Source organism: Prunus avium, chromosome 2 (assembly GCF_965620075.1).
Source record: "Prunus avium chromosome 2, drPruAviu1.hap1.1, whole genome shotgun sequence".
In the NCBI taxonomy this organism is placed as follows: Eukaryota; Viridiplantae; Streptophyta; class Magnoliopsida; order Rosales; family Rosaceae; genus Prunus; species Prunus avium.
In genome coordinates this window covers 37,959,372-37,970,844 of record NC_142285.1, presented here as the reverse complement: position 1 = coordinate 37,970,844, position 11,473 = coordinate 37,959,372, and the positions used below count along the sequence as shown (strand labels likewise).

At 36.9% G+C, this 11,473-nt stretch overlaps 2 protein-coding genes across 4 annotated transcripts; one reads left to right on the top strand and one right to left on the bottom strand.

Moving 5' to 3' along the window:
• Nucleotides 1-45: 45 nt before the first annotated feature.
• Nucleotides 46-1,233, bottom strand: LOC110760562 (uncharacterized). Its single transcript, XM_021962861.2, has 3 exons — nucleotides 1,015-1,233; nucleotides 310-664; nucleotides 46-204 (listed from the first exon to the last, which is right to left on the bottom strand). Exons 1-3 carry the CDS (start codon nucleotides 1,170-1,172, stop codon nucleotides 133-135), a joined length of 585 nt encoding a protein of 194 aa, XP_021818553.1. The 5' UTR covers nucleotides 1,173-1,233; the 3' UTR covers nucleotides 46-132.
• An 84-nt stretch (nucleotides 1,234-1,317) lies between these two features.
• LOC110760560 (Pentatricopeptide repeat (PPR) superfamily protein) lies at nucleotides 1,318-5,160 on the top strand. 3 transcript variants are annotated; one of them, XM_021962855.2, is made up of 3 exons: nucleotides 1,318-3,854; nucleotides 4,126-4,134; nucleotides 4,251-5,160. In XM_021962855.2, exon 1 carries the CDS (start codon nucleotides 1,456-1,458, stop codon nucleotides 3,760-3,762), a length of 2,307 nt encoding a protein of 768 aa, XP_021818547.2. In that variant the 5' UTR covers nucleotides 1,318-1,455; the 3' UTR covers nucleotides 3,763-3,854; nucleotides 4,126-4,134; nucleotides 4,251-5,160. The 3 variants fall into 3 exon arrangements, with proteins under 3 accessions (XP_021818547.2, XP_021818546.2, XP_021818545.2); XM_021962854.2 differs by lacking the exon at nucleotides 4,126-4,134; XM_021962853.2 differs by having other exon boundaries at nucleotides 4,126-5,160.
• The last annotated feature ends 6,313 nt before the right edge of the window (nucleotides 5,161-11,473 follow it).

The window sequence follows — 11,473 nt, the reverse complement described above, 5'->3', positions numbered from 1 at the left end:
TTCGAGGTCATGTCCCTCATGAATTCTGAAATTTGTGCTAGAATGGGTCAAGAATTTGGAGAGAGTATATTTATTTAAAGATACACAATATCAGTCAAACAAGTTCAGAATGTTGAAATCAGAAACAGAGAATTACAGTTGTTGATCGATCAAGAACTTCACTCCATTTGCCTTCACAAAGTCATGTGATGTGTGATCAACCACCTACAAAAAAAAAATGTCCGTGCCATGTCCAATTCTATTAAAACGCTAAAAACATGTTATAAATTCAGTAACACTTAATTGAAACAGAGAAAGGCTGAAGCTCACATTGGTGTTGCTGAGCTCCAGATTGAAAAAATCCATAGTGTCTGCCCTGAACAAAGGCCCCGCATGCCATGTCCCATGGTTAAGCTTCAGAAACTTAGGACCTGTAATCTTGAAAACACGAACATTCGCCACTGCCGGAGGCATATAGAAATGGCCGGTGGCACAGCGAGACTGCACCACATTCTTGCCTTCATGATCCTTGCTCTCAAGTGTCTGTTTGTCTACAATGGTAGGCTTAGCCACTCCCAGATACCAAACATGGCCACCAACCGACCCGAGGCATTGAGTCACGCTCGCATGGTGTGTGATTTTGGAAAACTTGAGCGGCCTATCTTGAAGATGCATAATGTAGAACCTGTTCACATGATTCAAAGTTGAAACATGTCACTAACCAAATGCTAATTTGTTTTGCTAGACAGTTCGACACACCATGTTATATTGTCAGGCTGTGATCTATATCATAAATTAGATGCCAGATATCTTGCAACTGCTCAAATAACCAAACCTACCATCAGAAAGATTCTCCAACCACAACCCAAGTCAATATCTATCTGTTTGATCAAAACCCAATTGACATGAACACAATATATGACCTTCAAGCATGAAAACTCAGGTGCCCAGTTGTTTTATATATATAATCTCGATAGTCTAAATTAATCTAATTTACGAGGAGCGAGATTCGAACTTGCTTTGTTTATTTTTTACCTTGGAATACCGTGGCTGAGGTCCAACTGAGCATCACGAGGCCCAAACTCCTCACCATCTGGAGAGGCCTCCACCACCTGACCGTACTCTTCAAAGCTCTCCGCTGTTGCTTCGATGGGCTTCAGCTTCACCCACTTTGACTCCTCAGAGATTGCCATTCTCTCCTCTCTTTTTTCTTCTTTTTTTTTCCTTTTTTCTTTTCAATCCACAAATAGAATAGAAATTCCATTATTATATGAAGGATAAGAAAAAGGAAACGGTTTGACCAAAAAAATAAAAGGAGGAAATAAGAACGGTTCTTACAAAATGCTGTCGTTTCAATGAACTTAAGCTAAACGCAGCGTTTTGATCTCCCCTGACTCTGTCCAAAACCGCAACCCTTTCTTCTTCTTCTTCAACCTCGTGAGACTGTGTCTGTAAGTCACTCTCTGACGCGCCTCCATGACCAACCCAACTCAAGCTTTAACCCAACCCCAACTGCTCCAAACCATAACCAGCCTCTTAACCGCCGCTAAAACCCCACAACTCCAACCCCTTAAACCCTACATTCCCTACCTCACGCAGCCCCTCCTCCTCTCCATCCTCCGCTCCAAAGCCCTAGCAAACAAGCCCAGCGCGCTCCTCTCCTTCTTCCAATGGGCCCAGGCCCACAATCCGTCCTTAACCCAAACCCCTCACCCCCTCCTCGCCCTCCTCCACCCTCTCCTCTGCCACCACAAGTACCCCGACGCCAAAACCCTGCTCGTCCAATTCATCGCTGCCGATCGCCAAAATGAGCTCCTCTGGGTTCTTCTGCACCCGGACGACACCGTAGCAAAGCCCTCAAAAGCCCTTCTGGATATTTCCATAGGGGCTTATCTCCATTGTGGAAAGCCCCTCCTTGCAGCCCAGCTGTTCAAGAGAATGAAGCGGCGTCGTTTACAACCCAACTTGCTCACCTGCAATACTCTGCTTTATGCTCTGGTAAGGCACGCTTCGTGTGATTCGATTTCATTGGCTAAAAGTGTGTTTAAGGATGCCATCAAGTTAGGGGTTAGTGTGAAAACAAATACGTTTAATATTTTGATATATGGCTACTGTTTGGAGCATAAGTTTAGGGATGCTGTAGAGTTGTTGAGTAGAATGAGCGAGTTTGGATGTTGGCCTGATAATGTGAGCTATAATACCATATTGGACTGGTTGTGTAAAAAGGGGCAGTTGGTTGAGGCGAGGGACTTGTTGTTGGACATGAAGAATCGGGGGTTGTTTCCGAATAGGAACACGTATAACATTTTGGTTTGTGGGTATTGTAAAATGGGTTGGTTGAAGGAGGCAATGCAGATAATTGAACTGATGACACAGAACAATTCGTTGCCGGATATATGGACCTACAATATGTTGATTAGAGCGTTGTGTAAGGAGGGTAGGATTGAGGACGCTGTTAGGCTTCAGGATGAGATGGGACATTTGAAGTTGATGCCAGATGTTGTCACCTATAACACATTGATTGATGGATATTTTGAGTGGAGGAGCAGTTCAGAGGCACTTACGTTGATTGAGGAGATGCGTGAAAAAGGAGTGAAACCAAATGCGGTTACTCACAATATAATGATGAAGTGGTTTTGTAAGGAAGGGAAGATGGATGAAGCAAGTGATACTAGAAGGAAGATGGAGGAAGATGGGTTTGCTCCTAATTGTGTCACCTATAATACTTTGATTAATGGGTATTGCAAGGCAGGGAAAATGGAAGAAGCATTTAAAATGATGGATGAGATGGGTAGGAAAGGTTTGAAGACGAACATTGTTACCCTCAATACTGTTCTTCACACTCTTTGTAATGAGAAGAAGCTTGACGAGGCATTTGAGTTGCTTCATACCACAATGAAGCGGGGTTATATTCTTGATGAAATTAGCTATGGAACTCTGATCATGGGATGCTTTAAGAACGAAAAGGCGGACAAGGCTTTGAAGCTTTGGGATGAGATGAAGGAGAAGCAGGTCATTCCCAGCATCGTCACCTATAACTCTATAATTGGAGGGCTATGCCAGTCTGGGAAAACTGATCAAGCATTAGAGAAGTTGAATGAGCTTATAGAGAGGGGTTTAGTCCCTGATGAGTTTACATACAACTCAATACTTCATGGCTACTGCTGCGAGGGGAATGTTGAGAAAGCATTTCAGTTCCACAACAAAACTGTTGAGAAATCATTCAAGCCAGATGTATTTACATGTAATATTCTTCTTTCTGGGCTATGTAGAGAGGGTATGTTAGAAAAAGCCCTTAAGCTTTTTAACACATGGATTTCGAAAGGGAAAGACATTGATGCAGTTACTTACAACACATTGATATCAAGCCTTTGCAAAGAAGGGAGGTTTGAAGAGGCTTTTGATCTTCTTTCAGATATGGAAGCAAAAAAATTAGCACCTGACCACTATACATATGGTGCCATTCTGGGTGCACTTACTGATATTGGTAGGATTGAGGAAGCGGAAGAGTTTCTTTTGAAATTGATTGAATCCAGAAAATTACCTGATCAGTCCTCAAATTTGGTGCAAAGGGGAGTGACCAGTGAATCTAAAGTTGAATTTGATTCGAGCACAGTAGCTTATTCAGAACAGATCAATGAGTTGTGCTTTCAAGGTAAGTACAAGGATGCAATGCGCATTTTGGAAGAATCCATGCTGAAAGGCATCACTTTAAATAAAGATGTTTATATTAATTTGATGAACGGGTTGATTAGAGGCAAAGGAGTACATAAAGGCTGTTAAGCTGTAGTGTCACCTTGGGCTATTTTCGATAATGGCAGAGTGCCCCAGCCTTCCCTGCATGTTCTAACTGAATTTGACAACAGCTGGACCAGGTACAACCTTTTGTTTTGTTATATTTTCATCTTACACTCCAATCTCTTCATGTAATGCCAATTTATGTTTAATGCACAAACAATCTTCCTTGGTTCAGAAGAGTTGGCATGAAGAAAATAAAAATATTAACAGTATGTAGTTTGCAGATGTTACAAAAATGAAAGTTCTTAGAATTATTTACAAAAAGTTCTTTAATTCTCGTTCTGTCTATTGTGAAAAACAAAACAAAATCTTTTCTGTCACATAACTTCGTGCTGTTCAATGTTGCAGTAATGATCGGTAAGGGACTCATTTCGCTAATATTTTCTATGCTGCTTGTATAAGCAACTGGAATAAATGCAATAGTGCTGCTGATCAAAGATAGAATCAAGTTTAATAGTTTTTGAAAGTCGCAGGTGCCTTTACCAAAAGAATATAGTTCAAGTGAAATGAATGAGATGGTTCTCTATCCATGCCATTAAATTTGAGGTTGGGTGGGATTCAAGCAAGAATGGAAACTGATGACAAATGGCAGGCGAAAGTGGGGCTTGTTTTCCAGACAGGCTTCTCGTATGGCTTTGATGTGAGGAGAAATTGATTCATGAGGTTAGCAATAATCCGCACAATGTAAGAATCAACTTGAGTTTTCTTTCAGATAAGTTCCATGTTTGAAAATGCTAGAGGGACGACTCAGACGAGTAAAGGTGGTGAGGTATCAGCCTACAGTTTAGTACAAAAGAAAGTTTTCCCGGAGAACAGATCATAATGAATAAGAAGTGCTGTATGTCATCTTGTATACTTCTTAGCCTTTCGAATGAGATTTAGTTTTATGCATTGTTCTTGACAATTGGGATAGTCTTAAGGTTGGTGGAACAAGGGACATGCAGTGCTGGGTTTAAAGCATGTGTCAAGTAGACTCCCAGCGTCAAAGAGTGATTCTCCCAACTGCCGGACTTCCAACCCCATTCCCCTTCAGAAAGGACAAACCATTGAGGGGCTGAAAGATACATTATTCATCTTATATGCAAGTCAGAAATGGCTTAGACAGTACTGGTTTCATTGGTTCAGATGCTCTGCATTAGTGCTGAGCTCCAGAAAAGTGTCACCTCCTTGTTTTTATGACGATCCCTGCATTTCCTGGTTCGATTGTACTTTTATTGTAAAGTTACTTGTCAATTAGCAAAGGAAGAGAGATTACCGATTAAGCAGAAATGGTTGTATGTTCACTTTCTATATAGCATTTTGTAAATCGATAGAAACTTCGTCTTTTCCTAACCTTGATGTACAACACACAGAAAAAATAAATGTTGGAAAGAAAACTATAGCAACTTTGTTCAACTCTAATTTGTATTCCTTGCTAACTCACTTGTTGAAAGCTTTAATTTTGTATTCTCACATCAACAGGTAAAAAAGTAGGGTTGCTTTTAAAAGAGATGGGGGTGTCAATATGAAATTTTCTTTTACAATACAAAAGTAAGAAATGGGATGTCAATCGGATTCTAATCTTTAGGCTTTATAGTTGACTCTTGCACGGAAAAGCAAAAGCTCATTTACCTTTTAGAACGACAAAGCAAAACCTCAGTTTATTATTAGCTTTTGAGTCGATCCATCATCTTCCTTTGGCGTACATTTCAGTCGATATGAAACAATTAAATTGCTACAAATAACTTCGGTTAGGTTTTCATGCCACTATATATGCACCAATCTCCAACCATATATTCGAAATATAAAGCCACTTTTGGTGACTGGTAATTTTTGGTCAGAATGGATCTTGACATCACCTTGTCACCTAAGTTATTGTAAAATATATAGGTAATGATTTTTTAGGTGAAAAAGGTCAATCATTGTCAATTCATACAACCCATTATCTCCTCTCTCTATCTATAAAAGGTCTTCTGTTGTAAGGGGCTTGTAGCTCGAATGGTCAAGAGCATTTACCCCTACACCCGAGATCTTAGGTTCAATTCCCCATTCCCTAATACCGCTTGCATCGAAAAATAAATGGTCTTCTGTTTTTTTATACTTAGGAGAAAAACTAGGGGATCATTTGGGTATTTACAATGCCAATAATTAGTACTGTAATGGCAGACCAATCTTTATTCTTTTTCATTTTTTTAAGGCTTTTTTTTAATTATCTGTATATATCCTGTTTGCAGTTGCAGGTACTATATTGTCCCATTGAGAAATTAAGGGGACCTGCATGAATTATTACTTGGCTCTCGAAGTTTCAGAAGCCCCATCTGAAAAGCTAGAACGCAGCCAGAATAACTCTCTAGTATGAAACCACCATAAGAGAAAAAGATTTAAGTTATTCACAAGTTTGCTCAGTTGCGGTAGGAGAAGTGGCATCCAACGTTTTCCTCTTGGGATTGCCGTGTGATTCTGATCCAGTACCAAAGCATTCACATGGATTTTTTCTTCTGGTGACTATATAGAAACAAATAAAGCTGCTGATGTTCCACAATTCAACCACATTTTCTGAGCAATGTGCTAGCAGGCACCATGAAAGGATTCTGTGCATGCATGATGCATGACATTGCATATGACTGGGAAATTAATATACGTGCAGAAGTGATCTTAATTAGCACAAAATTTGACTAACTAGATTCGACTACATTCATGCACATTACTCTAAATTAAGCATTATTAATTTGAGTATGAGAGTAGGCTTTGTGTTCTAACAAAGTAGAATGATAGAGACAGTCGCACATCTCTAATGTCATAGGCGATAATCAATCGTTCGTGACTGTGGTGCTACATGGGTGCTAAGGGTAGTAGCTCACGCATCATGTAGAATCTAATCATTAATGCATGCAATGGATATTAGAGACAAATTACACATTCGTGCGAAGAATGCGATCAACTGTTAATGCATGTGAATCCAACGAATAAGAGATTCAATAGGCTATAGACTACAGCGAAAGTAGTTAGAAATTAATGAAGGATTATATCAGATCATATCATATGTATCCCATCAGTGGTTGCTCACGTGTTACATCCATCTCCTGTCCAAAAGAAAGGTTGACGATGATCTTAATTTGTAATTGCATGATCAGAATTAATAAATTAGGAATTAAGAAAGCGTGTGAGAATATTGGGGAACCCACACATGCATTAACAAAGGACACAACAAAGTCCAACTAAGCATAGCAAAGCAAGCAACCACGCGTGGACCTTTGTGGTTCGATTGCTTGCCAATAAATATGGACGACAGTTTGCAAAGTCCCCCATATATCTAATCCAATCTAGCTGCTTTGCATGAAAAAAAAATAAAATTAATAGGAGCACAGAATATTCTTGTCTCTGGGATGGGGGTCCAAATCACTCAGCTGGCTTTGATTAACTTGTGCTAATTTTTCGGGAACATAATGATTAATGAAGATTATTGAAGCAAAGCATATCTAACACCGAAAAAAAAAAAGACAAAGAATAATAAATTAATAAAGCATATGTGCGTAAATTTTTTTTTGGTTTCTTAAGAGGAAGGCCATGCAACTAAATATATTCTACACATAAATCCAACTATACACGGTTTTGTGAATGAATGTTACATTTTTTTCTTCTTCGTAGTAATAACAGTTCTTAAGAGCATCTACAATTATATTCCCTATTTTTCAGTTAAAATTTAGCTAAAAACACTAGAAAACTATTTTAGCATATCTCTATCAAATTTGAACTCCAACCATACTCCCTAATTTAAAGACTCATAAATACTTTTAATATTTTTTTCAATTCAATTTTTGAATAAAGTAACAAAAATTAATTAATTTTAAGAGCCAAGTCATTCTCTAAAATAAATGGTTAAAATATTATTAAAATTATAGGGAGCCACTATGAGTCCTTTATCTCACCTCAGATTTAAGAGCTCTCCTAGAGGTCTCCCTATTTTAGGAGGTGGATGAGAAGCATGATTGGATTTGTATTTTTTTCAATTCATCCCTAAATTTTGTTTAAGGATGTGTTTTAGGGACTCCATTGTAGATGCTCTAATTTATAGCATATTCATAATTCACTTTTTTTGACTTTAATGTCGAATAATTATATCCTCAATTTTAGGGATTAAGTTGAGGTACACATTTGTAGTTTTACTAATAATTCAATTATTCAAATCCTAATCCCATGTATGTGACTTTTAACCTAATAATACATGATAGAAAATATATCCAATATTTCTCAACAAAAACAAAAGCAATATGGCATGTAAAACGTGCCTACAAAATTGTCCACCTTTAAAGAACAATAAGTTTTTATTAAAGTTATTCTTATCACAGAAAATGACCTGTAGCTTAAATGATTAAGCAATTACCTATACATTTGAGCGTCTATCTTTGAATCCTCGTAACTTAATTTTATGGTACCAAACTATAAAAAGAAAAAAAAAAAAAAAAAGGCCACCCTCGTGGCACATCTTGTGTTAGGCTTGAAAGTACACTGTACATGTCATGGTTTGATAATCTAGCCGCATCAATTGACCATATTATTTTGCTTTGGTTTGTCGGTTGTTTCTCTTGTCCTTTTTTGTTGTGTTTACTTCTAATTTGGAAAGATCAAGCGACTTGAATTTTTTGTTTTTTTTTTTGTTTTTTTTTTTTTGCAAAAGACTTTCAGAAAATGAATCTATACAATCTATTGTGTTAAATTATTACTGGTAGTTGTGGTACGTCTACTTTCATCCAGATCATTTCATTAATTTTCACGTTCCAAAATTACAAAAAAAGAAGAAGATTCCAGACCATTTCCTCCACCAACAACTTTCTTCGGTTTTCCTTTTGTTTTTGTCTCTTCAATTAAGTAAGAATCACGACATAATTAAGCATCAGCACAACTGTTCAAATTTGGCCTAATGAAAAAACAACTGAGCGAACCAACAAAACATATGTACTTTTTTTATTTGTAGTAAAAAAGAATTTGACTAGGTCTTCATCTAAGGAATAATAGACAGTGCGTGTTTATCTGAGATTAACCTAGGAGAGAAAATTCATAGCCGCCGCTTCTTTTGGGGTGGCGACTATCATTGTGTTTTTTTTCCCTTTTCTTCCTCTATTTTCCTTCCGTCTCCACTTATCCTCTTTGATTTCCCCTCCCGCATTGTCTTCCTCTCTGTTTCATTGACTATAGTTTATGGTGTAATTCTATAATAGATCTATGCAGATTTATTCTTTATTTTTTCGGTATATATATCTGATTTATTTGACGAGGAGGAAAGTTTATTGGTGCGGATCTATTATCTTCTAGAACTTGCGAATATTGGATTGACTTTGTGACAACGGGATTGCAATTCGGTTAGTTTAATTTCTTTATTTTTGGAATAAGTCGCAGAAATTTGTCTAGTTCAAATAATTCACTTGATGCTTCTAAACGACCAAAATTTGCTTCTTAAGTCTTTCCTCAGTTAATTTCTAAAGACTATGGTACTTTAGCTCGAGACTTCTATGAATTTATATATTGAAGGGGACTGACTGATATATTGCACTGGAAAAAAGTATACATATATAATATTTAAAAGGAAGTTGAAGAATTGGTGTATTTGCTAGTGGCATTGACCATATTTTAAGAAAGAGAGTGATTTGAACCTTTAAACGGGGGAGGGAAAAGACTTTGGTTGGGGCAAAGCCAAAATATAAGACCAAGGCTAAAGGTTGAGAATTAAACAATAAAAACATAATTAAGTTTTGAATTTTACAACATAAAAAATGTGTAAAGAATATATAATGGTGGCCAACTGCTTCCACCACGGCCACGTTACAAGACTGACTCTGTTTTTTTCCAAGTGGGTAGAAATTATAGCAAGTTCAAATGATAATGTCACTTTTAAAGTGTCTTAATCTTTCGGACTTTGATCTTCTCTCCATATCTCATTTTGTTGTTTCACACCAAACTCTCGAACTAAATAGAACCAAATTATAATCTAATCCCTTGGGCGCACCACGTTTAATCTAATCCCTTGTGGCAGCATTCGATTTGCTAGTCGATCATGTTATATTGGTAACTAGAGAGAGGCAACTCATTTTGTCATTTTAATCAAGCAAGAAGGGAGGAAATTCGAGTCTCAAGATCTTTTTCAATATTGAAAAGAGAAATACTTGTAGATATATATAGTTGATGAGAAAAATATATAACGCATTTACTAATATCTATATTTCTTGTAAAGATGAGACTCACTAGGTACCTCGGTAGATTTAATTTCACTCATTGAGAAACTTTTTTTTTTTTTATCATCAATGTGGTCAAATGGTTAATTTTCATGAACATAAGATGTAATATTAATAGATAGAAAGAAATTGAATTTCCGAAAATGGGAAGCCCCATGAGGTTCATACCCCACGTTTTTTTTACACATAGTGCTAAACTAGCAACTACATTTTTAGCTAATAAGTCAAAAATGGCAACAATATCCTCAAAGAAACCTTGCACATTTCAATATCATATGGACAGGTACCATGTATTTGCTAATAGGATTCCCCCGCCGATTCATTGTAGAGGAACCGTATATAGAACTGTGATTGCATCAGCCAGGTAAGAAAACAAGACCTAGCTAAGATGACGTGTAGGTTAAGCGATGACCAATACCTACTTATCTTTTACTGTTTATTATTATTAGGATAAATTGTAATAATGGTTGTTTCTTTCAGGACGGATTCAGGAGTTCAAAATGAAGTCGATTAAATTTACCTTACGTGAAGAGGTTTCGCCATAAAAGGGTATTTTGGGTCATTGAATTATATCCCAAAAAGAAGTTATGAGTAGTCTCACATCAGTTCCTTTCCCAATTTGTTCTTCTTTTATGTGTGCAAAAAACTATTTAAATAGTACTGGATAAGATATAAAAGGTGAGGAATGAGTGTTCATTTTTGTATACGATACTTACAGCTAAAGCAAATATATATTTGACACATGTGCATGAATGTATGCATGCATGTTGCTGACGTGTCCTGTTCATTCCACATGCATAATGAACACAAGTTCCTCTGGTATGGACATGTAGCTATATACAGGTTGTCTGGCCACCATCTGGTGTTCCATCTGATGTCATTTTACAGGCGGGTTTTCCTAATTAGGTAAGTAATGTCCCCAGTGAACATGATCTTCGATTCGTCAAAGATAATGCATGCGTGTTAGATCAGAACTACTCCTATAAGGAGGCTAGTTAGAGTGATTTAAGCATACATTGTATATGATGTTCTTATGATCGCCGGAACATGTTCTTGAACATCACTATTACTGCAGTAACATAAGACTGTCGACATAGTATTGATATTTTATTTACGTTGTATCAAAATTATCTAGGACTGTTGACTATTAAAATAATTTCATAAATTGGACCCAATATGCATCAGAAATTAAAACATACGGAGCTTTGAATTAATATACACGTCGCTATGACTAGTTACGAATTTTTGGATGCAACCATGGACTTGGACACCTCTTCAAACTAAAAGTAACATCACTAAAACAAAGAGTTGAAAAAGAGTCAAGGGTGGTTTTTGTATTTTATTTTAAAAGTATCTAATATCAATAAATAATAAGATTATTAGACTCCGTTTGATTAGCGGAAAAGAATTAATGAGAAATAATAAGTAATTAGAATTGACATCCTATTTAAAGCATTACTTGTATAACAAAATCTTCGAAAAAAACC

Coding starts and splice junctions, on each gene's coding strand:
- LOC110760562 (XM_021962861.2), bottom strand. CDS start 1,172: ATGGCAATCTCTGAGGAGTCAAAGTGGGTGAAGCTGAAGCCCATCGAA. Junction 665..1,014: donor CTCAGCCACGGTATTCCAAG/GTAAAAAATAAA, acceptor TCATGTGAACAG/GTTCTACATTATGCATCTTC. Junction 205..309: donor TGGAGCTCAGCAACACCAAT/GTGAGCTTCAGC, acceptor TTTTTTTTGTAG/GTGGTTGATCACACATCACA.
- LOC110760560 (XM_021962854.2), top strand. CDS start 1,456: ATGACCAACCCAACTCAAGCTTTAACCCAACCCCAACTGCTCCAAACC.